We start from the raw sequence: 25,350 nt of genomic DNA, 5'->3' as shown, positions 1-25,350 counted from the left end.
TTTGTCTCCCTTAATTCTTTCATCAATGTCTTACAGTTATCATTGTACAGGTGTTTCACATCCTTGGTTAGATTTATTCCTGGGTATTTTATTCTTTTTGATACCATCAAAAAGGGGATTTAAAAAATTTATCTTTCTGATAGTTCATTATTACTATATAGAAATACAGAAGAGTTCTGTGTATTGATTTTATATCCTGCAACTTTACTAAGTTGGTTTATTCTAACAGTTTTTAGGTGGAGTTTTTAGGGTATCCTATGTATAACATCATGGCATCTGCAGTAGTTTTCTTTCTTTCCAATTTGGATGCCTTTTATTTATTCCCTCCCCCCTTTTTTTCATAATTGTTCTGGCTGGGATTTCCAGTCCTATGTTGAATAAAAGCGAGTGGGTATCCTTGTGTTGTTGCTGATCTTAGAGAAAAATATTTCAGTTTTTCATCATTAAATGTAACCATGAGCTTGTCATATATGGTCCTTACTATGGTAAGGTTCATTCCCTCTATACCCACTTTGTTGAGAGTTTTTATCATGAATGATGTTGAATTTTTTTCAAGTGCTTTTTCTCTATCTACTGAGATGATCTTACGATTCTTTCCCTTTTTTTAAATGTGGTGTATCATATTGATTGATTTATGGATATCGAACCATCTTTGCATTCCTGGAAAAAATTCCACTTGGTCATGGTGTATAATCTTTTTAATGTATTGTTGAATTTGGTTTGCTAATATTTTGTTAAGCATTTTGCATCTATGTTCATCAGCATTAGTGGCCTGTAATTTTCTTTTCTTGTGGTATCTTTGACTGGTTTTGTTATTAGGGTAATGCTGGCCTTGTAAAATGAGTTTGGAACTATTTCTTCCGGGTTTTTATTTTTTTGCAGGGGGGAAGAATTTAAGAAGCAATGGTATTAATTCTTCTTTGAATGTTTGGTAAAACGCACCAGTGAATCCATCTTGTCTCGGACTTTGGTTTGTTGGGAAGCTTTGTATTAGTAATCAAGTCTCTTTATTAGTAATATATCTGTTCAGTTTTTCTATTTTCATGATTCAGTGTTAGTATGTTGTTTATTTTTAGGAATTTATCCATTTCTTGTAAAATGTCCAACTTGTTGGTGTACAATTATTCATAGTAGTCTAATGATCCTTTGTATTTCTGTGGTAGCAGTCATAACATCTCTTTCATTTCTCATTTTATTTATCTGAGTGTAGCTAAAGGCTTCTCAGTTTTGACTTCCCCAAAAATAGTTCTTAGTTTCATTGATGTCTTCTATTACCTTTTAGTTTCTATTTATTTCCATTCTGATCTGTTACAGTCTGTCTTATACTAACTTTGGGTTTCATTTGTTCTTTCTCTAATTTGTTGACACACAGAGTTAGATTGTTTATTTTATATTTTTCTTGTTTCTTCAAGTAGACATATATTGCTAACAGCTTCCCTCTTGGAACTGCTTTTGCTGCACTTCAGAAGTTTGTATAGATCATACTTCGATTTTCATGTATCTCAAGGAATATTTTGATTTATCTTTTTTGATTTCTTCTTTGGCTGTGCCAGGTAATTGTGGCTCCCATCAATCCAGAAAGCCAAGTTTAAAGGTTGAGATTCCATGGGCTTCCTAAGGAATTTGAACCTAGACTGTAAATCCATGAGAGGTCTGTTCCACTTCTGGATTACCCAAACACTAAGGTTGTAGGGTTGTGTCTCTTGTGGTCTTAGCTTATTATGAACAGTGTCTCCTGTTAGGAGAAGCCCCCTGAGTTTTAATTTCTATACACCATTTCCCTTAATAATGATTACTTTTTTTTAAGTTTATTTATTTATTTTGAGAGAAAGAGAGAGTGCAAATGGGGGAGGGGCAGAGAGAGAGGGAGAAAGAGAATCCCAAACAGGCTCCACACTATCAGTACAGAGCCTGACATAGGGCTTGATCTCATGCCTATGAGATCATGACCTGAGCTGAAATTGAGAGTCAGACGCGTAACCAACTGAGCCACCTAGGTACCCCAATGATTTCTTTAAAAATTGTTTTAAAAATATTTTTTCATATTTGAGAGAGGGAGAGAGAAAGAGTGAGAGTCGCAGAGTGGCAGAGAGAGGGGAAGACACAAAATCTGAAGCAAGCTCCAGGCTCTGAGCTTTTAGAACAGAGCCCAACACAGGGCTCAAACCCACAAACTCTGACATCATGACCTGAGCCAAAGTTAGAAGCTTAACCGACTGTGCCACCCATGTGCCCCCCCAATGATTTCTTAATATTATGAAATTCCTAGTTGTGATCAAATTCCTGTTTCTCTCAAATATAATTTTAAAAATAATGTGAATGAGCCTCCAAATGAATCCATATTGCCACTTTGTTTTTAATACAGTTTTTAGGTATCTTTTAGTGCATAGGTATTTTTCTATCCATCTTCTTCTAAGATTAATTGCAAATTGCTCTTCAAACAATTTATTTGATAAAGAACAGTTTGACCCAGAGAGTTTCCCACAGTCTACTTTTTGTTTATTGTATTCTGTGCTGTAGTTTGGTGTGTACCTTTGTTCTTCATATACCTTGTACATTAGTTTGCTCAGGCTGCCATAACAAACACCACAGACTAGCAGACTTAAACAGTAAATTTATTTCTTCACTGTTTTGGAGGCTAGAAAATCAAGATTGAGATGCTGGCAGGATTGGTTTCTTCTAAGCGCTTTTGTCCTTGACTTGTAGATGGCCTTCATCTTCCAGGGTCTTAACATGATCTTCACTCTGTAGGTTTTTGTGTCCTAATCTTTTTTTTTTTAAAGTTTGTTTATTTCAAGTAACTACTTAATACCATCCTTCAATTGGGGAATGCTACAAAGGGTTTCAAGTAGTACTTCTAAATTCCTAGACTATTTTTTATTGCAATTGGTTTTTTTCTATTAAAAATCAGTCATTTGCCTAGTGTAGTTTTTAATCCTGTACACTAGACTTTTTCATTGATTTCTATTCTCTGTTACTATCTGCTGAAAAATATTTCTCCTTACTTTACAGGTTTGTGACTGAAAAAATTTTAGTGTTGTCTCCTAATTTTGTATCATTTGATCTGTACTCATTTAAGACCTGTCTTTCTATTAAAAAAAACAAAAGCATAAAGATGAATGTGACTACCCTTTCCTTTATTCATTCTTTAATTTACTCAGTCATTCAAACATTAAATATAAGTGTAGGATAGTAGGTGATCTAATGATAAAACACATACATATAAATTGCCTCAAAGACATTATGTGAGCTACTATAAGGGGTCAGAAAAGGGTCTGGGAAGAAGTGATGAGATGTCATGGAATAAATGACATTAATTAAACTTTTAAATGTAGAGGGGAAAGTTCAGGGTATGCTGGAAGGTGGGCTGGTTTTAGTGAAGTAGATTATCTGCAAATAAATACAATGGGAAAGGTACTATGGAAAAAATCTTGAGAGTTTTGAAAGCAAGTAATGAGTTAACAACTTAAGAATTTTACATATTATGGATGTATTATATGCCTAATTTAATTAGGAACAAATTTTTGTCAAAAGGACAAACATACAACAAAAAAACCCACCTGTGATTTGAGTTTAGCAAGAATAACTGCTTCAGTGCTAGGGCCTCATTTTTATTAGTTCTCTGTATAGTGCAATGAGTTCATCTCACTCACACTTCCAAATTAATGGATCTCCTTGAGCCACACTTATGTATCCTGAAAAACGATCTGAAAGATGCAAGACAGTGAAATGAAGTGTTTTTTTTAAACTTAAATAAACTATAAGGGCTATCACTATTCACAAGGTAATGGGGAAGACCTAAAAAAATGTTTTACCATCAAATACTTCTGCTCCCATGGGCTGATCTTTAAAACCTAGGAAATAGTTTCCCCTTCTACCTGGCATTATGGTATAGCAAAAAGTGACTACAAGAATTCGTGCATTTATCTACTCTTCTTCTACCTGTGATAATGGTGGTTAAGCAACAGGATGAATTTGTTACAACCCTTATCCTAAGACTGAATCAGTACCATGTTATGTTCAGAGAAGTCTGCTGGGGAAATAAGACTCCTGTGTTAATTCCGACCTTTTAGGATATTTGCTAAGTGTTGGTAGTGCTGTATACCTTCTTTTGCAGGACTTTACTTGCATATATCTAAAAACTAAATTTGATTTTTGATTCCAGCTGAGATGGGAGTAACAGAGACCACACTTAAAAAAGACAAGACAAAATGCATGTAAGAATGGTTCTTGAGACTCTGAACATCTCACAGTGAAGGACGGTGATTGCTGAGAGATGAGAAACAAACAAGGTGAGCCCTATGATTATTCCATCTCACTGTCTTGAGAGAGTTTCTAGGTCACAATACAGGGTTTGGAACCTAGGTGGAACCCAGCCGACGCTGTGACTTAAGGGGTTAAAAGGGTACATGGGGAAACCAAGGCAGCCAGAATTTGTAGGACATAATACCAGAAAAGAGAGACCTCTGGAGATATTTACGGAGTTCCCCACAAGTATTCACAAAAGTACTGACCATAGCATGCATGTTAGGAAACTACCTGAGGCTGGGAAAGAACTAGCCCAAATGATAAGAGCGAGCAGCACCCGATGCTCACATAGATTGGTTAAAGTTCATGGGACAGTTGAGTAGAGTTCTCAGAAGGATTCTTTTCAGTAGTGGGGAATAATTAGCCCTCAACTAAATTGTGTTCTCATCATGCCCCGCCAAATTTAAAAGCAAGACCCAGAGGAATCAAACTGTTTCCAAGTAACTGAAGTGCGTCACAGAACAAACTTGAAAATTATAGGTATACAGAAATATCTATGAAAAAAGCCAATCACAATGAGTAGGATCCAATCAAAGAGACATGCAGAGGCAGGAAGACACAACTCGTACTAAGGAGAAAAATCACTCAATTGAACCGATGCAGAATTTATGTAGATGTTAAGATTAGAAGATGACAGTAAGGCAATTATTATAACTGTACTTTTTATGTTCATAAGTTAGGTAGAGACATGGAAGATATTTTTAAAAAGATTCAAATCAAATTTCTAGAAATGAAAACTGTAATGTAAGAGATTAAAAAACACACTGGATGAAATTAATGGCATATAAGAAGATAGGATTAGTGGACTTGAAGACATATAATTGGAAACTATGGAAAATGAAGCACACAGAGCAAAGAGTAACCCCTTGCCCTTTCTCCAGTCCCCTCCCCCCATGAAACCAGAACATCCTTAAGCTACAAGTTAACTTCAAATGGTCTAACACATACATAATTGGAGTTCCTGCAGGGGACAGGGGATGGAAGGGCAGGAATAAGAAAAATATATTTGGAGAAATAATGGCAATAGAATTTCCATTTTTGATCAGAAGTAATACCTGAGATCCAAGAAGCTCTACAAACCCCAAGCATAAGAAACATAAATAAAACTACACTATGGCACATCCTAATCAAAACATGATGTGGTAAAACTAGTGATAAAGAACAAAATCTTAAAAGGAACTACAGGGAAAAAATGTTTTAAAAAACAAGGATGATAGATTTCTTATTGGAAGCAATTCAGATGAAGCAACAGTGGAACATCTTTACAGTTTTGAGAAAACAAATCAATTCAGCTGAATACAACTCAGATTTGGATAACTATTCACTGTCAAAATTAGAACCATATAACAAGCCAAAAGTGGATACCCTATGATGAAATGTTACCTAGAGGCAATATGCTGAACTGCATTTTTAGGTCATTATCCTCACAGAAGAGGGAACATCACCCACCAGTCATCGTCCATAGCTTTTACTAGCCCTCTCATACCAATATCAGCACTCTTATTTCCAGTACCATCACTGTTTTTCACTTTAAAATGGAGACAGCTCACAGAGCTATAGCCATCTAAAGTCTGTATCACTGATGAGTTCTTATATGCAGAGGCTATCATGGAAACACTCTACTCAAACCTTTTCTTTGTGCTAATTTTGTTTCTATTCATTTGTTCTCATGTCTCCTCCAGATATTTATTTTGTAAGTTACTAGAATAATAGTATTTTTAAGACTCTTCCTGTGTTTTGGGGTGGGAAGATCCTCTTGTTACATCCCTTTGTGTGTATTCTTTCAGTTTTGTTTCACAGACAGTTCATTCACTCCATTCTCATTTTAGATGCTACAGCTCCTAACCTGTGTGTCTGCACCACCTCAAAACAGGCAGTAGCAGTGGGCAAAATGTCACAACCTATTCCATTTTCTTCCTCTATTCTGTAACCCCATTTAAACTGTTCACCTGTCAAGACATGGTAAAGCAGGACTATGTCTACTTTTGTAAACAAAAGCAAATTAAAGCCATCCTTTCTTCTGACCAAATTAATCACTAGAAGTTGGTCATTGAGACACTGAATGCAAGTGCTTGTACTACAATCTTGTATAGTTCTGAGCAGAATCTCCCTTAACGGCCTCTGGGTTCTCTGAGATATGTATGGACGGGGAAGCATCAGATATAAACATATGGCAAAGGTTTGATGGAACTGATTTATACAGTAGCATCCCCTAAATCCTCTCAACTAAAGCAAGAGTTAGAAAGCTGCAGTCCTGGGTGCCTGGGTGGCTTAGTTGGTTAAGCTTCAGACTTTGGTTTAGGTCATGATCTCATGGTTTGTGGGTTTGAGCCTTGCATCAGGCTCTGTGCCGACAGCACAGAGTCTGGAGCCTGCTTCGGATTCTGTCTCTCTCTCTCTCTCTCTCTCTCTCCCCCTCTCTCCCTCTCTCTGCTCCTTTCCCACTGACACTCTGTCTCTGTCTCTCAAAAATAAATTAACATTAAAAAAAAAAAAAAACTGCAGTCCCAAGGGACCTACAGCAATAGAGACATGGAGAGTTAAAACTGACAAAAAATAGTAGCAACAATATTGAGCACTCAGTATGTACCAAACAGTGTTCAGAACATTTTTGCATAGCTTATTTAATCTTTGCAACAACCTTCTGAAGTAGGTACCATTATCCTCCTTTTACAGTGGGAATAAATAACACAATCATACTCACAGTTGTTGAGCCAGAATGAACCCCATTAGTCTGACTCCTTAGCCCACACTCTCAGCCGCTCCACCTTAGTGTCTCTCAGGAAATTGTGTGGGGGTAAGAAGGAGCAATGGACAAAAGCTAAAGACGTGATTACTGCCTTCTCCCCTCACTCATTACCTCCCTCTTAACATCCAGGATGTTACCCACTTTGCCCACCTTATAGATCATTATAATGAACAAGCAAGAAATAATTTTACAAAAGTATTTATCAAGTACCATGCAAATAACAGGTGTTATGGAAGGGGTCTAAAAGCCAGCAACATATAAGGGGGCTTAAGAAAGAGTAGTGCATGGGGAATAGGAAGACAAGGAAAAACAAGTGTCATAAGTTTTTAGTCTTCAAGAGGCAGAGAATATTTATTGGTGCCTTCCTCACTTGCTACTCTTAGTTGCTTCTTTGCACTCAGTTCTCAGCCCAGATCATCTTGGCCCCAGAGTAAAACTGTTCATCTGAAAATTCTCATTCCCATGTTAAGGGGGTCGTATAAATTGGATTACATAGCCTTTTTCCACATAGAATGAGAAATGAAGCAGTCATAAAGGATCAAGAACAAATTTACTTTTGCACCTGTAATTTTAAAACTAAAGAAGCTCTACTGTGAGGAATCTAAAGTAATTGGCTAAGACATCTTAAAAACATGTGCCTTTAATTTTAAAAAGGAAGAAAGAGGATGGGAGGGAAGAAGGAAGGAAAGAAGGAAGGAAAACACACACCTTTGCTGTGAAGTAAAAAGTAATGGAAAGCTGCCTCTACTTTAATGGCCCTGAGAGTACTAATTTCTTTACAAGTTTTGCCAGAGCCTTGGCTGGTCCACCCTTAGCAGTAATGTGCATAAACTGAGTGAGCACGTGTGTCCTGCTGTAATTAAGGCTGCAGAGCAGAGCAGCAGGTGCAAACTTCTCATCCTTCAACTTGACTCTTAAACTGCTTGTGTTCTTGTAACTTAAAGTGTAAACTTGTTAAAAGTGAGATTTGGAAGGTCATTAGTCTATAACAGGAGCTAGGCACTACAGACATTTCTTGAAAGCAAAATTAGAAACAGCTACCTAACACATATCAACCATTTTAAGATGTTGCCTTTCACATTTTCGGGGGGGGGGTACTATTAATACCACAGAGATTAATATCCACATGAGCATGGTACTGAAGCCTGACTGGAAGCCTTCTTTTTTCCCTTTAGAAAAAACTTTCCTAGTAACAGAGTCCCTTGCCCAGCCCTCTTTCAATGTAATTCAGGTGCTTAGAGATTTTCTGATACCAAGGTCTCAAACATCACTAAGGTTTTTCCCTTATTTTCTTGTTAAAAATTTATTTGTAGAAGAATTTGAATTGTAGTCACCTTCCTCTAAAGAGCTGAGGCAGCAAAACCTCTCTGTAGAATAGTTCCATTTAAAATGTTTCAGTGTGATCCTGCCAGATCCTAAAATAATGATAGCTTAGAAAGCCAGACGTGGCTTTGGGTCTGAATGATTTTTATCATGCGGTACCTTTTCATGGGGTCAGAAGAAAGATCAGTGACCTAACTGTGTACCAAGAAAACATACCACCATAGAAGCAGTGTGCTTCTACAGTAACACCCAAAAGAAAGGTACAATGCCTGGGGAAAGATCAGGATTTTATTAGGGATAGTGACATGACTTGTTTGGCATGGAGGTTCTAGCATTGGCAAGGGAGCCAACTTTTCTCCTTTCTTAGCACTAGCAAGGCCTGTGCTAGTTGTAGAATCCTTTGCAATTTTTAGCCAATAGGGTCACTGCCTCTTCTTGAATGCCTGTTCCAGGAACTAAGAAAAAAGACTTGGGTTGACAATGGCTGTCAGAATCAATAGAAGAGGATTTCATAGCTTACCTCCTAGGGTGGAAAAGACCCCTGTTGGCCAAGGGCAGATGCTGCAGACCTTGCAAGGTCACAGTTAGTCTGCAATGCTGTCCAAGCCCAGTTGCTAGAATCTTATAAATTATTTATCAGCTATGGCTATAAATTAGAGATGAATGGAAGGCCTTTGGGCCTGATCTTGGATATACTCCTTATTAATGAATTTCAGGCATTTTGTGTTATGAGAATTTTTTATAAGAGGACTGAGCATTCTCTTGTATATAGGAATGATCAATGCTATTACTATTGGAAGACTGTTCTTACCTCAAATTCTGGTATAAAAAGGGTTTAGAAAAATCCTTTGCTAGGAAAGGTAAATGTAGTGAATTCAGCTTAATTCAACTTACCTTTCATACCCTTCTGTCATAAACATTGGATCAACTTCCCATCTCAGAAAGGTTGAACTTACCTCTCTTTTGGCCATCAGCTAAACTTAACTTGCTCATGATTATGCCAGGTGTCTAAAACTCTCATATAAATATTTGAAAAAAATATATCTACTATTAGGGTTCTGAAGGGTCAGATACTATCCAAGCTGTCAGCCTTACCCTTCTCGGTGAAATAAGCTACTCAGCATCATGGCCAAAGCATGTTGCACTTTAATGAGCACCAGGAGATGGGAAATACAAGGATACTTAGAAATACCAAGGAACTTGTGTACCTTGGAGTAAGTACATGTAACCTCAAGATACTCTTCAGATTTACACTCTCTGCCAGTCATCAATATCTTTATCACTCATGCACACACACAAAGTCTGATGGCATAAGACAAGAATTTTTGCTCATATTTTTTTAATGTATCACAATGAGCAGGAAACATACTTGATGAAATATTTTCAAAGGAGTATATTCAATTACCATCTACAATCAACTTAACTATGACAACAAAGTTTTTGTGACAAATTTTTTTTTCATTTTGAAAGTTCCATGTGGTTCTGTTTGTTAGTCTCCATGTATTTTGGTACAGTTCGAGATCAGCATTGTTACAGTAACAAAAAAGCTAACAAGACTACATTATAGAAAAACACCAAGAACATCATTTTTGGTTTCACTTGCTATTTTTTTTTTTGTTTTTTTGTTTTTTGTTTTTTGTACATTGCAAAGGCTGTTCATATACCTCTTCACCTCAGGGTCACGTTCATTTATGCTTTCTTTCCTACCCAAACTTGCCCCCCTCCCCCCCAGAAAGTAAACAAACAAAAAAAAACTAGTCAAAGCTTTGTTTCACAGTGGGCAGTATCTCAGCGCCAACAAACAACCAACTCAATTTATGCTTCTATTTAAAATGTTTTAATTTAATTTATTTAAAAAAAATATATGTCCATGAATATCAAGTGCACTGGCTTGGGTCACTGCCTCTCTCTCCTGCAACTTCCTGCCATGCCTGATAAATTCAGGTTTAAACACATGCCGTCTGTTTTACTTTATTTTCAATCATGTAAAACTTTGGCCACATTCATTTCTTTAAATAGCTTTAATTAAAAAAAAACCTTCCTAGATTTATTAAAATTTTCTGTGTGAATGTGTTGTGTGTGTGTGTGTGTGTGTGTGTGTGTGTGTGTGTTTCCTTCTTAAGTTTCTTTTTGGAAGGATGGAAGAAGAATGGTTGAAGTAAGTTCCATTTGGTGGGTTCATATGGTGCTATGGCTGAATGTTGTCTAGTGCCAACCCACACTTTGGAATATTTGAAAAAAAAAACAAAACAAAAAAACAAAGTATAAAGTGTCAGTAAGGGTGAAGAACAAATTTAAAAGGTGAGTTGAGATATCTTACTCCAACTACCTATGCAACAGACAGGAGTTAAACTCTCCTAGTGAGACCAATCTAAACAGTTGAGCATTGTAGTGAATTCATGCTTTGTAAATGGTACTGGTCACAGCCAAAGTGGATGTCAACCCACAAACATCTAACTAGCTCATACTTGACCTCTGACTGTCACCATTACTGACTGCTTTGCTACTTCTGTGTTAATGTGGAGAATTCATTTTTGAATGAACGTATATGTGGGTGGTAGAGTTGTAGAGGAAAGCATCGAGTGTGCAACCCACTCCAGGATGAAACAATCACATAACCCCTCTGAGAAACACTGGTGGGTGGAAGCATGCTTAGCCAGTCTACCCAAACACCTCACTGTTGCCAAATTCACCCACAGGTCAAGGCATGGCATAACAAAACACTGACAGTCACTCTGCCTTACAGAGGGAGGATGGCATAGTAGCTCAAAAAACAAAACAAAAAACAAAAAAACCATTGTGGAGGGGGAGGCAAAATTATAAGGAAATGAACTTAAGAGTTGAGGGATGAGGAAAAGGGATAGAAATTGCACTATTACCAAGCGATATCATTTTTGAAAACAAAGTTTTCAGGAAAAAAACCTAGCAGAATTTGACAGGTAAAGCTAGTGTTAAATTGTTAATTGGTATCACATAGAGAACCCAAAACAAAAACAATTTTTTATCTATATGATACAGACACAGAGTAACATACAACAGTTAAATGGCAAAAAATATATATATATTTCATAGAGTTACAAACAAGATAAAATAATGGAAAACAAAAACTGTACAACTTTAAAAATTTAAAAATGTTCATCTCAAACACAGGGAGAAATACAAGAATTCTTGTTAAAAGAAAATAGTTTGTTAAAACAGCAAATGTTTTTGTGTAATTGTTTTTGACACCTTATGCTACAACTGGATACTGGTATGAATAGTTAGATGGTACTCTTTAGTATTTCTACTTAAAAAAATTTTTTTAAAAAGGAATTTGCACTGTGCATCAGCCTAGTTAGAAATATGTACAACAGTTCAGGATCTACTCTTTCATTAAACCAAAAACAAATTCATAAAAATAAAATAGTCCCGGCTAAAAAAGAAAAAGAGGAGAAAGAAAAAAAGAAATCCATTTTCAGATCTTGGAATGCTCCAGTCTTTTGCAAAGTCGTTGAGTGGCTTCAGCACTGGGGAAAGAAGCCCGAAAGATGACCAATGGAACCTGCATTCACAGTCTTCAAAGTTCCCTTTTGAAACATAAGGAAGAGAATGAAGGGGAGAAGGACTTCACACTTTTGGGGCAAGGGGAGATTGTTTCTGTTGATGTTTGGCTATGAAAGTGAAACAGCAAAGCATCTATTTGTCTCCAAAATCTACGTTTTAGCAGCACAAAGTTTTCCTTTCAAAGTTCAGACCGTTGTTTTAAGATGAGAAAGGGTGTATGTTATGTGTTACAGGAATACAGATATTAACATAAATACAAGTGCCTCGCATACGGTTCCTTTTTTGCTCTTTGTACATTGCTATCTGCTTCTTTGTTGGCTGCACTCTGGATCACTCGCCGCTCAGACTGCCTAACACAAGGACAAAACTTTGAAGTAAAAAATGTGTCTTTTGGTATATGGAATTGTCATTAACAGTTGCCTCTCTGCTTGCAGAAGAAGCACATAACAACCTGGGAATCTTTTGTTTTACTCTTTTATTAAACTAAGTCTTGTTTGTTTAAATCAGAAACAAATTCTCAAGTAACAAGAACCCTTTCCCTTTTTTCTGCATCAGCAGTGAAAGGGTGTGTCTTTGGATTTTATTTAAAGCATGAAATTTCTTTTTCTGAGAGGAAAGAAAACAAAAACAAAACCCCTAACCAAAAACTTTTTTAGAAAGAAAAGCATACAGCCCAATTACACAAACCGAAACAAATGCTTTAGTTTAAGAAAAGAATATTTGAAGCATCTACAAACAAGGAGGAAAAGAAGGGATAAAAGGAAAAGCTAAAGGAAGGATAAATAAAAAATAAATGGCACAAGGCTTACAGACATAGGTAACTAGAATTATATGCCTTTAAAAAGTTTCAACTCCCCAACCAAAAATAATCTGTGAGGATCCTAATGACCCCTAGAACCTTTTGAAATTCTTTAGTTTTATAAAATAATTCTGGAGCTACCCTCGAAGAAATGAAGGCAGCTACCGTAAGTGGGAGATTATAGGGTGGGAGGAGGAAGGAGAAAGTGGAATTAAGGGACAAAGGGGAGAAAAGCTTAGGCGAATCAACGGATTGCAATCTATCTGCTAGGAATGAACAAGACAACATCAAATGAGGAGCTGTCAGCTGGACCATACAAAAAGCTAAATGTACACAAAAGGTTTTTTTCCTTTTAAATCTACCATACTGCTTCAGTTCATTTCCAATGCAACAATCTACTCAACACCAAAAATGGTCATATCTATCATAAATACAGAAAGTCAGTTTTTAAAACTTATTTTTTAAGCTACAAGTCCTCAACACTCTGTGTGTGGGTTTTTCTTTTTTTCTGAAAGTGGGAGTGCTTAACTTTTCCCCTTGAAATTGGCTTCAGCAGAAAAGCTATCCTTTAAATCCCCAGAAAGCTAAAGCAGTTCACATTGTTTTTCTCAAATACTTTCTGCCCATTTTTAAATTAACAAAACAAAAAAAAAATCTTTTCTGGAACAAAAAAGAAAAACTGAGAAAATAATATATTATAAAACAATGATTCTGAAAACAGAACAAAGTGTGAGCGATTGACCTGAGAATAAAAAGACATTACATTTCTTTTTTTCTTTTAGCAAGCCATTGGTATCTGAATGCTAAGATAGTAAGAAATTTAAAACTGTAACAAGGTGGACTGCTTTCCCATACAGTGCATGCCGGGCTCCTCTGTGCTATCAACATGGGGCGTTTATTGAAAAGGGGGCAAATATACAAGGGGTTTAAGCTCCAAAGACATTAGGGAGGCCCTGCGGACTTCTGTTTCCCAGACCAATAGTACCTTCAAAAGGACACAATGTAACAGGGTTAAGGGTTTTTTTTTTTTTTTTGTTTTGTTTTTTTAATATTGAAAGAAAAAAGAAAAGACAAGAATGTAAAATCACCGGCATAGATAGGTATATGGGAAAACAACCCACGCTTTTTCTTTTTTTTCCTTTTTTTTTTGTTTTTTTGTTTTTTTGTTTTTTTGGTTAGAAGCTTTGGAATTGCAGTTAGTCTATTTTTGAAATTGGTTTGTTATTAATCTTTTATTTAAATTCATTTGTTTGTTATTGTTCATCTTCAAAGCTTACAATCTGAAGGTGTCCGTTCCTACACTGGTCAGACCACTGTCCTTGGGGCAGCTGGGGTCTTTGGGACCCTCCACCGGGCTCGCCGGTCCGTCGGACTTTTGGCTGAGATCCGTGTCAGACTCCTCCGAATAGTCGTCTGTTGGCATCGAGGGCTGAACCCCTGAGGTGCTGCATGAACTTGAGGTAACCGTTGAAGATGAGGAGAGAGGAGGAAAAGAAGGGGGCTTCGCGGCCGAAGCCCGGGAGACCACTTGCGGCCAAGACTTCCTGGAGGCGTGGGGGGAAGCGGAGGACGAGGAGGGGGCGGCAGCCGACTGGGGAGGGGGGCTGTCGTTTGAGTGAGCGGCAGACTGCGAGGTAGATGCGGTGCTAGGATCGGGGAAGCAGGCAGAGTGAGGTAATAAACTAGGGTGCTCTTTGGCGTTTCTTGCTGCTCTCGTGATTGTTCTGTGTTTGTGCAAGGCCGACTCGAGATGTTGACTCAGAGCTTCCTCCCCACAGAGCGCGCTCTCGCACGCCAGGCAGTGGTACGAGCCGCCGCCGCTACCGCCGCCGCCGCCACCGCTGCCGCTGCCACTGCCGCCGCCGCCCGTGGGGACGTGAAGCACCATCTCTTGCAGGTTCACCACAGACTGGCCGAAGAAGCAGAGGGACTTCAGGTGGCTCCTTGCCGCCTCCTCGTCACCGAAGCCCGCCTGGCACTTGCGGCAGACCAACTTGTACTGCACCTTTGGAACAATGAAGGGGTCGTAGAGGGAGTCCGCACTTTTGCTTTCTGCTTCTGGCTCTTCGGGGGGTTTCGGCAGGAGGGGGGACACCTCACGGGGTGCGTTTTTCTGCTCTTCTGGTTTGGGGGATTCTTTGGCAGGGTCTTTGTCTGGGGAAGCAGCCCCCTGGGGGACTGGGGTTTGGCTTGCTTTGGGCTGCTGCTGCTGCACTTTTTGCTGCTGCTGCTGCTGTAGTTGCCGCTGCTGCTGCTGCTGGATCGCCTCCTGCAGACTCTGCTGGTATTGCTGGTACTGCTGCAGTAGGGAGCCCGGGGACAGCCCCATCAGGGCCTGCGACAGTGCAGGGCTGTAGGGGAACAGGCCTTCCATGCCATACATAGGCTGCAGGTACCCACTCTGCAGGGTGCCGGGGATCTGGGGGGCATAGTAAGGAGAGAAGCCTGGTACAAAGTAAGGAAGGAACTGGCTCGTGAGCAACGCTGTGGGGTCCGAAGTCAAGGCTGCCTGCAGGGCCTGCAGCTGTGCAGGGTCCACTGCATATTCCATGGCGGGCAGCGGGGCTGAGATTGTGGCCGTGGCCGCTGTGGGGGCCTCTCCTTTCTCCTTCTTGGGGACAGGGAGGGGCTCCCCTTTCCCTTTGTGTGCCTTTTCCTTCTCCTTGACCTTCTCACTGTCTTTGTCCTTGCGCTGCTGTTGCTGCTGTTGGGGTGGGAGCTGTGGTGCAGGTGGTGGCTGGGCTGCGGGCGGCGGCGGCTGCACCTGTGGCTGCTGCTGGGGTTGGGGTGGTTGCTGAGGGGCCATCGCCATGGTGGCTTGTGCTGGGGTCGGGGAGCTCAGCGATGCTGAGGACGGTTTATTTGGTAATCCAGATGTGGGGAGGCCAGGGGAAGGAACTGTTGTGCTGGGCAGACCCATCAAGTTCGGTTTAGGAGACGTTAAAGCTGCAACAGACAGAACCATATGTCAGTCTGGGGTGGTGAGGCTGAAGCTCAAGCCATCTTACTTGTGTCACTGGCACAAAGTCAGAGATCTCAAGGTTTAAATCTGAAAGATCCTCTCAGAACCACCATTTTCAATAGAGGTGTCTCACTAGGCTCAGGGTTGGATAGCCTTGTATTCTAATCAGTACCCAACCCTGGGTCAGCTCCCCTATTACCCTTTTCAGCTAAATAGCTTCTAACACCTTCCTACCACAAGCACCACACCCACTAATTCATATTTTCTTTCTTTGCTGAGTTCCACCAAACAGCTAGTTCCAACTGGGACCCATGTGAACCAAAGGCCTTAATCAAAGCTCCACGGAAATAGTACAGCTAAGCAGCCTCACCAGAAGTTGTAGAGGAGGGAAGTAACAGAAGAAGAGAGTAAAAGCAAGAAACCTGTGAACAAAACCAAAACAAAAGTGAACAAACACATGTACGCACCTCTCTGACCTCTAGTGCTATAAGCGGAGTGGGCGTGTTAAGAGGACAAAGAGAAGAGCAATGGGAATAACTAAAAACAATCCATTTACGGAAAGCTGTCTCAGTACCTTGGCTCAGCTACTCTGCTTTAACAAATCTTTGGAAAAATGTAACCATCTACGAATAGTTTGCTGGAGAAATGAACATGCTGTCTTTCTACCAATTTGAATGACATATACAAAGCCTGCAGTTGCTTGAGAAACCAGCCACAGGGAAAGGAGAAAAGCACTATCAGAAATGGAAGGGCCCAAAATGTGGTACCAAAGACATGGCAATCTACCCCTGCTTGTGAGTAGCAAAGGTCTTTGACCATGTCACCAGGCCCACATGGGTTACAACCCCATCCACAGTCATACTCTACTTGTGAAGCCTTCACCCAGCCCAGAGCTGAATATCCTCCCTTGCCCAAAGTACTCTCCTGGTTTGAGTCTGTCTTTTGTTCCAGGGTGATGGAAGATCACATTGCTACTGATACACCAAGGTGGTGGTAGAAGGGGATGCCAGTGTGAGAAAGCGAGATCAGGTATGCTGACGAGAAGAATTCACAGGCAGTGGACCTCAGATCATTACATGCAACACACTTCAGAAACTAGACCATATTCATCCTTTCACTTCAGAGCACACCAAAATGTAAAATTATACCCCACAGCTCCTCACTATTTCATCTGGCCCACCTTCTGCCAGAAATCTAGGATTGGGTGTTCTATAACATGACACTGGCCTCGTAAGAAAAAAAACACATGGAAGTGCAGACCTGGGTGAAGACAACGTTGACTTCATCGTGGAGCAGCATTTAAAAACCCTCAAATGTAAAATGAAGAAGACAAGGTTGCCACAAGCTGTCAATCCCAGAAGAATATCCATTAATATTTGGAAAGCCAAGAAGGATGCTTCCCTCAGCTTTGTGGAGCAGCATTAATCTACTGTGTGAAAACAGCACAAAGGAATCACTGAGATTAGGTCTTCCAGTTTCTTCAATGCACAGAAAGGACTGGAACCAGAGACATGTAGGTGACTCAGAAAAACCCAGTAAAGGTTCATTGGTTAAACTGGCACAAATAAGATGGAGAGAAACTGGATTATTAAGTTGACAAGTTAGGATGTGGCTCTTTCCATCTGCTCCAAGTTTTAGGTTGGAGCCAAAGCCAAAGATCAGCAAGGCAATGCAAAAACATCTAGACATTTCTCTCTCTGTGGCATCAGGCTTTCAGGACAAAGATCCAGGTTAGAAGGATTTATGGAACACTTGATCTATTTACCAAGCTCTGCACTAGCCATGTTTGATACAGTAGCTAAATATATTCTCAGAATAATTCTGTGGCCTCATTTTTTGCTCATCTGTAAGATTAGAACCAAGCAAGGCCCCTCATCACCCTGATACTTGTCACGTACCTCTGGAGACAAACTGATGCAGTATGGATTGTGTTTGACACACAGTTGCTATGTGGCCTCATGCCAACTGACTGTGCAGAACCTCAGCCTTCTACAGTAGATGGTTGCAGGGCCTAAATGAAAGGTGATATCTAAATAGTTTACCATTGGGCCTGACATATAAATACAGGTTCCTTCCCCCATTCCAGATCCAGTGCTCCTGGGAGCTACGGTACAGGGTAACTAGGGCACACCTGCCTGCATCTAATTATTAAGAGTGTATTTTTCTATCTTGAGTCCACTCTTAGTGGTCAGAACCTGGACAGCTCTAAACATATACCTGTTGACTGACTGGCTCATATTGGGTGGTGTGGAAGGAGTACATAGTACTGGGAGCCTGGAGGCCTGGGTGGAAGCTCTGGCTCCTACCCTAGTTTGCTGAATGGTCTTGACCTCTCTGGCCCTCAGTTTTCTCATCTGTAAAACAAGGGGAATAGATCAGACATTCTGGTTCTAATTTTTTTTCACATTTTTATGAAATGTTGGGCCATCCTAAGCCCTTTTGCCAAGGTCCTGAGCTGCAAGGGTAATTCAGTCCTAGACACTAATCATAGCTTGATCTTGGCTTATGTCTAGCTGGCTTTAGGATAATTCTGCAACATTTCTTGCCAACAAATATAAGCAATGACTTACATCTTAATGCTTCAACCCCTGGGAAAAGGGGCACGTTTTGAGGCAAGGAGGAACTCTAAAGGTAAAGGTACTCCTTTGGTAAAGGTACAGTGGTCAATGCAGGCCACGGGGGAAACTTGCTGACTTGTGCCTATGTTTCACAGGATCCTGGAGGTCCAATTTAGGGAAGAGAGCTGGCTCCAGAAAAGACAGGTAAGGACAAAGGAGGAGGAACAAGAAAGAGGTGCAAATTATCAAACTCCATATTAAGTAGAAAAGTAAGAGTACCAAGTATATGTGTGAATTAGGAGCCTGCAGGGAGGAAAGAGAGATGGGCAAAAGGAAATGAAGGGGTGACAGAAGACCCCTAAAAAATGACCATTAATGTTTCTGGCCATTAATCTTCCAGAGATTCAGAACCATATTGCCCAATACAAGATTCATGGTCAGTGCATTCGAGTACAAAGAGAGTCCCATTAGAAACTGATATGGCACTTTTATTCTGGCTAGATAAGACGGCCAGAAGTAAGGATCCATATAGGAGAGCTTCCTCCAGATAGCAGTTCTGCCAGACAGCTCTCTAAAAACAGGGGCAGGAACCACAGGTAAGAACAAGGACTTGACTTAAATTTTCTTGAAACAGTTTCCAAATGGCACAATTCAGAATTAGCTAGATGTTCAAATGTATTTTTTTTTTTTCAACAAATATCTCCATGGGAGTGACATTTTCTCAAAGACTGACTGGAAGGGTCTATGATGAAAACCTCTTTCTTGAACTTCCTCAGGATTAAGGATGCCAGGACCTTCAAGTTCTTCTCTATAGCACACACCCTGGTGTTGCTACTGAACACAGGACTGAGAATGATTTCAGAGAAGACTCTTCCTACCCGGGGGTGGGGAGGTCTTATCCCTAAGATTGGGACATCATAAAACCATATACACAACAGCACTAGGGAGACTCAATGAAAGGGACCAGAAGTTTTGTTGCTGTTAAAGAAGTAGAAAGGAAAGCTTCTTCCTATCCAACATTCAAGAGATTTTGGGTGGTAGCCACAGAACAAAATGCTACAAGAATCACCTACAGCAGAACGCACCTGTGTTGGATGGAGTAAAGCCCGGCAAGGAGGGGCTGTTGAGGCCGGGGAGCAACACAGGAGGAATGCCCTGGAGCGCTGGATATGCTGTAGGAAGGTTGAGAGCCTGAAGAGGGGCGTTGTCAAACATCCCTTGCTGCTGAGCTGCCAGTCCAAGGACCTCATTGGCCTTTTTAATCCGGTCCAACTCTTGTTGAGCCATCAACTGACGTACAGTGGCTGGGTCAAAGTATTCTTTCTCCTTGTCCAACTGGCTTCCAATGGTGTCTTTAACTTTGGAGATATGCTGTTGGGAAAAGATATGGTCACGTACAGACAGCCTAGCGCTGTACTTGATGCCACACAAAGTGCACTCTGTTTTCGGTCCCTCGTAACTTGTTTGGTTTATACCAAAATGCTTGGCCATGCTTAACTTGGACTTCTTTTCTTTTGCTCGGGCATTCTGGAACCAGACCTGAACAACTCTCTTTGGCAGTCCAATATCATTGCCCAGGACCTCACACTCTAGCATAGTGGGTGTCCTGTAGTCATTAAAGCATGACTTCAGGACTTTGAGCTGCAGATTGGTCATCTGAGTACGAAAACGTTTCTGCCCTGGCCGATCCCCACTGTCTCCAGATTTGCCTGCTGACCCACTTGCACCAGGACTTGGGGAGCAGGGGTCTGCAAGGCTTGAGGTTTCACTATAGTCCACTGTACCTTCATTGTCATATTCCTTGCTGTAAAAGCTTGGGGCTGGACTGACCAGACCCGATGACAACCGATCTTCATACTCAGACATTGCCATCATGGCCGCTTTGGTCAACCCTTCATTGGGTGCAGAGGAGGATTTGGTTTCAGTTGCTATTCCTGTTGCACTATCATTATCTGCATTGCCCTCATCTCCAGTAGTGGTATCTGTGATTGCTGTGTTGACAGAGGAACAGTCGTCGTTGTCCAGCTTGGTTTGGTCAAAGTTCAGATTAACTGAGGACATGGAGGGGCTTTCAAAGTCTTCAATCCCTTCCACCTTGATGGAAGAAGGGCTAAGAAGAGTTCTGGGAGACAACTCCATAGTTTTACTCACAGGTGAGAGGGGAACACCTTGGCCATCACTACCACTTGGGGGTAGGTGGGAAAAGCTGGTTCCATCAAAAATATCTCCTTTCATCTGGAGTCCCCCATCACAGTCTAAGAGCATTGCAGACAGAGTGAGGTTGTAGCCAGCTCTCTTGGCTTCATGCCAGTGACGGGACCGGATATGAGCCTCGAGGGCAGTCTTGGCTTTGAAGAGTGCTCTGCAAAATGGGCATCTCCTATGGGCCTGGGCTGGGCCCACAGCCCGGAACTGTCCTTTCCGTTCCCGGGCTCGTGTATTCTGAAACCATACTTGTACCACACGTTTCTTCAAGCCTACCTCATGCGCAATGTGATCCAGCATCTTTCGAGTTGGATTGGAGTCTAATAGATACTTTTGGTACAGAATTTCTAGCTGTTCTGGTGTAATAGTTGTTCTCAAACGCTTGTCTCTCTGAGGTTCTTCTCCTCCTGTCCCACTGTCATTTTCTCCAGGGCTTGCACTGGCCTTTTCCTCCAGCTTCCTCTTCAGAGTGTTCATTGTGGAGGTTGGAGTTGAAGGAGAAGTGGCTGAGCTGGCTGGAATCTGAGGTATGGCCCCAGAGAGCAGCTGGCTCGCCAGGAGTGGGTTATTAGGGTCAAACAGCATGAAAGGCATATCCAGTGACCTGTCCAAAAACTGGGGGTGGATGAACTGATTCTGTGCACTCAGGAAATGAAGCTGCTGATGCTCCTGCCAGTGCTCAAACGATGGAAATGCCAACTTACATTGGTCACACTGGTAGGGGATTAGCTGAGGAGGTAGGTTTGCCAACTGTTGAGGAGTTGACGTGTGGAGGGGCTTGAGGGGCAGGTGGGAGAGCTGGGAAGGACTGGGGCTTGACTGGGGTAAGGGGCACTGAGGCGGGGGTGCTTGTGGAGGAGGCTGTGGTAATGCGGCAGGGGAAGTAAGCTGTGGGAGCTTCTGCTGGGCTGTGTTTGTCTTTTGCTCTGGCTGCTCTTGCTGCTGCAGCTCTGCCTTTGGTTGTCCTTGCTTTTCTTGGGTTTGGCTTGGCTGTGCACTGGGAGGTTCAGCCTGCTTTGGTTTCTCATCACTTGCCTCTGTTTTTGAACTAAAAGTGGCCAGTTCGTCAGCCTCCGCTGTAAGCTGTAAGAAAGCGGAGGAAGCTGTGTTGGCCGATGGTGCTGGGGCACTGTATGCCTGTGAGGGCATTGGGGTGCTGCAGGAGGAGCTAGTGGGTGTTAGGATTTCCATGGCATCCATGGAATCCTCATTTTGGCTGTCATCCTGCCCCTCCTCATCCTCATCTTTGTAACACAGCTTCTTCTGATGCTTGATGAGATCAAAGATGCGCTGAAACACCAGGCTGCATTTTTTGCACTGGTAGTTCAAGTTGCTTGTTCGAATATACCTATCATTTGTAAGCTCGCGCCGCTCTCCATCTTTGCCCTCCCCCTGATTCTCGTAATTTTTCCTGGCCTTCTGTCGGGCATTTTGAAACCACACCACTATGACTCGGGTTGGAAGGTTCAGTAAATTAGAGAGTTGCTCAAATTCGTCATCCTTTGGGTAAGCATTGGCATCAAAGAAGTCCTGTAGGACCCTCAGCTGGTAGTCGGTAAACCTTGTTCTTGAAGACCTCTTGCTTCCCCAGTACTCCTGCTTCTGAGGTTCAGGGGAAGGGGGCCGGGAGTCAATCTTGAGCTCCTCCAGGCTGGTGATAGGAGGATTGCTAAAGTTGTAAGGGGAATCCTTGTTACGCTGCCGCTCTTTGAAGAGGGTGTTTCTGAACCAGTGCTTGATCACCTTCTGGGGCAACCCAGACTTGTCTGCCATTTCTTTGATCTGCTCTTCACTGGGGGAGTTGTTAATGTCAAAATACTGTCGCAGGACCCGGAGCTGGTCATCTGTGATCCTGGTGCGAGGCCTCTTGTTCTGCTGCTGGAGCAGGCTTGGATTGAGCTGATGCTGGTACAGCTGGGCCAGGTCTGCAGGCAGAGGCTCCACAGGTCCAAGTTGAGGGGGCAGCTGAGCCGGCAAGGTCTGCAGTGGCATCGTCTGCATCATCAGTGGTGAGAAGATGGGCAGCTCCATGGGCATGGAGAGCTGGGTGAGTGGCACAGATGGCTGGGTCGGTGCGATCGTCGGTGACGTGATGGGCGGGGCTGATGCAGGGATGGCTGGCGTGGAAGCTGGCTGAGGCGGTGCTGCAGGAAGAGGGGGTGGAGGAGGGGGTGGCGGGGGAGGGGGCGGGGGTTCCGGGGTCTGGGGCCTCAGGGGGTACAGTTTATCGTAGTGCTCTCGGTACTGTTTTGCAAATCTCTCTAGCTGCTTAAAGGGAAAGTAGTTTTGGTGAACATGCTCTTGATGACTTTTTAAAATCAAGATGTTAGAAAATAACTTGCCACAGGAGTCACACTCCAGCTTTTCCAGGTTCTCTCCCTGCTCAGTCTTCCCATTCTTCTTCTGCACCTTCTGTTTGTTCTCGTTGTACTGAATGACCAGCTCAAAGCCAAAGTTCTCCAGTAAAGCCTTGGTGGCATTCCCTCTCGCATCTGAGGCGATGCGTGGAGGGAGCATGGAAGGCTCGGAACTACCTGCTGGTGCCAACTCTTTCTTTTCTTTAGCCTTCAAAGCATCCGGCAGTGATTCCTTGGGTCCCGGGTTGCCCTCTCCCACCTCAGCACTGTCCCTCTCTCTCTGGCTTTCCTTTTCCTTTTCTTTGACAATCAGTTTGTTTTTCTTTTCGGGGTGCTGGCTTGGCTGCAGAAGGGCAGAGTGGCTCTGGGGCAGAGACAGTTGGCTCTGCTGTTGTAGGATCTGCTGGTGGCTCTGCGGTGGGATCTGAACCTGAGCCTTCAGATCATCCAGCAGGCCTGAACCTGTCCCCGTCAGCGTCAGCGCCCCACTGGTCACGGGCAGGCTCACCTCAGGGTTGAGCTGGAACTCTGCACTGGGGATGTAGAAGGGGAAGAGGAGATGCTGCTGCTGCTGGAGCTGCAGCAGGGTCTCTGTGGTCATGGGGAAGTGAGGAAGGAGGGTGGGATTAAACAGCTGAGACTGGATCAGGGCAGCCTGCTGCTGCAGCTCCTGTTGCAAATGAGCCTGAACTTGAGCCTGGGCCAGTGTCTGTGCTTGTTGTTGCTGCTGCTGCTGCTGCTGCTGCTGTTGCTGCCTGGATGCAATCATATCTGCCAGCTTCTTCCGATTGGCCTCCTTGGGCTCTGAAGGGGAAGTGATGTTGGCACTGATGGGATTCCCCAGGGGCGGCATCCCCATGCTTTCAGCAGGTACTTGGCTCAGTAAGTTGGAGCTCGAAGTGATGCCAGCACTGCTTGGATTGGTGGTGGTAAAGGTGTTACTGCCACTGGTGCTCACAGGACTTGGGGTGGAGGAGCTCAGTGAGACACTGCTAGTATTCCCAGTTCCATTGCTGTTGCCACTAGCAGCCTCTAGCTTAGCTGCTCGGGCCTTGGTTTGATGCAACACAGACCTCATGTGGATCTCCAAAGTGGAACTCTGGCTATAGGCCACGTTACAAGTGTTACACTTGAAAGGTTTGTTGTCTGGGCTGCTGGTGGGTTCTGGCTGACCAGTTGCCGACTCTTGAAGGGCTCTCTTTAACTTATGCAGGTGGGAGACAGAATTGTAGTGCACTAATAGGATATTTTTTTGAGTGAAGGATTCCTTACAGACGGTACACTTGTAAGGGCGAGAAGGGTCTAGAAATTTTTCCATGGTGAAGTTGGGGCCTTTCCTGAAAGGTAGAGCTCTCTTTGGCTCTGAGCCTGAGTCTTCTTGTACTGACCCAGAGTCGCTGCCTGTTGGGCTCTGTTTATCTTCCAAGTCACTCTCCTCCTCCTTGTCTTCCTCAACAATTATGGTGTGGTCCTCCGCCAGGGTAGGGTCTCCCATTGCCAGGAGGTCCCCATTGGCCAGAAGGCCCCCATAAAGCTGTTGGATGTCAGCCTCACTCAACTCCAGGTGGCTTGTCTCGAGGTGCTTTTTCAGAGCCTGGAAAGTTCGGAAACTACGTTGACAAAGACAGCACATAGTGGCAGCTCTGATCACGTGGTACTGAGAATGGAGCTGTAGCTTTTCAATGGTCTTGAAAGCCAAGCTGCATTGATTACAGCGATACTTGTATACATGGCGATCTGACACAGGCAGCTGAGGCCGCTTGGCATGAACCTCATTGAAGTGGGTCTGAAGAGTGGCAGAAGTTTTGAAAACCTGGTTGCACCCCTTCTTCCAGCATAGGAAGCCCGCATCTTCTCTCACAGCCCCTGGGTCAGCGGGAGAAGGTTTCAAATCTCCGCTGTGCTCTGTGCTTACAGAGGGCAAGACGTTCTTTCCCAGATCCTCTGACGTTTCTGTAAAAAATGAATATATATCAAGCCCAGTGATACAGAAGGCTTGGTTTCAAAGATGGCACCCAGAGCGATCTACTCAGCAAGTCCTCACAAATACAGAATCTTATAAGAAAAATACCCAACTGGAACGCAGACTCTCTCCATATAGCCCCTGCAAAGAATGCATATTATAAGCAAGTGCACACGAAAAGAGGGTACAAGTAAAAGGAAATACAAAAAAACAGTTTCACTCATACTAGTCTTCTGTCATATCACAGATCTTTTACACAACATTCTGTTGCTTGACTCAGCATCTTGAATTTCTCGAGAATGGATTTGCAGGTTACTTATCTTAGACTGGATTCTGTTTTTACATGGACCTGAACTGCAGAATATGTCAATTAATGCCATCCTAGGTTGGGGGGATTTAAGACAACTGCTGTCCCATTGTAATACAAGAAATTCTGGAATATATTTTTTAGCTTAATTTCTTGTTATAACATTACTTTTGATTGTCATCTCTATTCACATTAAGCGGCCAATTATTAAAAGGCATTTTTTTTCTACACCCATATATATTCTGACCCTTTAAAAAAAAAAAAAAAAAAAAGTCA

General features: G+C 42.4%; 1 protein-coding gene and 1 long non-coding RNA gene across 5 annotated transcripts in view; one reads left to right on the top strand and one right to left on the bottom strand.

Moving 5' to 3' along the window:
* Positions 1–25,350, top strand: part of LOC120223941 — a 163,338-nt gene that overhangs the window by 124,272 nt on the left and 13,716 nt on the right. The window contains exons 2-3 of one of the 3 annotated variants that reach the window (XR_005526420.1): positions 4,166–4,292; positions 18,398–18,448. This is a non-coding gene — a long non-coding RNA (uncharacterized LOC120223941). Of the gene's footprint in view, positions 1–4,165; positions 4,293–13,994; positions 14,053–18,397; positions 18,449–25,350 lie in introns of those variants that run through there. The other 2 variants (XR_005526416.1, XR_005526414.1) reach the window with 2 other exon arrangements.
* The window catches only part of ZFHX3 (zinc finger homeobox 3), a 238,732-nt gene continuing 226,848 nt past the window's right edge, over positions 13,467–25,350 (bottom strand). Inside the window, exons 8-9 of one of the 2 annotated variants that reach the window (XM_039222163.1) lie at positions 19,328–24,757; positions 13,467–15,668 (exon numbers count right to left, since the gene is read on the bottom strand). In XM_039222163.1, coding sequence (XP_039078094.1) covers positions 13,996–15,668; positions 19,328–24,757 — 7,103 coding nt within the window. In that variant the 3' untranslated portion in view covers positions 13,467–13,995. The remainder of the gene's footprint in view (positions 15,669–19,327; positions 24,758–25,350) is intronic. The other variant, XM_039222154.1, reaches the window with a different exon arrangement.

This window comes from Hyaena hyaena, unplaced genomic scaffold, assembly GCF_003009895.1.
Source record: "Hyaena hyaena isolate Hyena2069 unplaced genomic scaffold, ASM300989v1 scaffold_18, whole genome shotgun sequence".
Classification (NCBI taxonomy): domain Eukaryota; kingdom Metazoa; phylum Chordata; class Mammalia; order Carnivora; family Hyaenidae; genus Hyaena; species Hyaena hyaena.
This window is presented reverse-complemented; position numbering and strand designations above follow the sequence as displayed.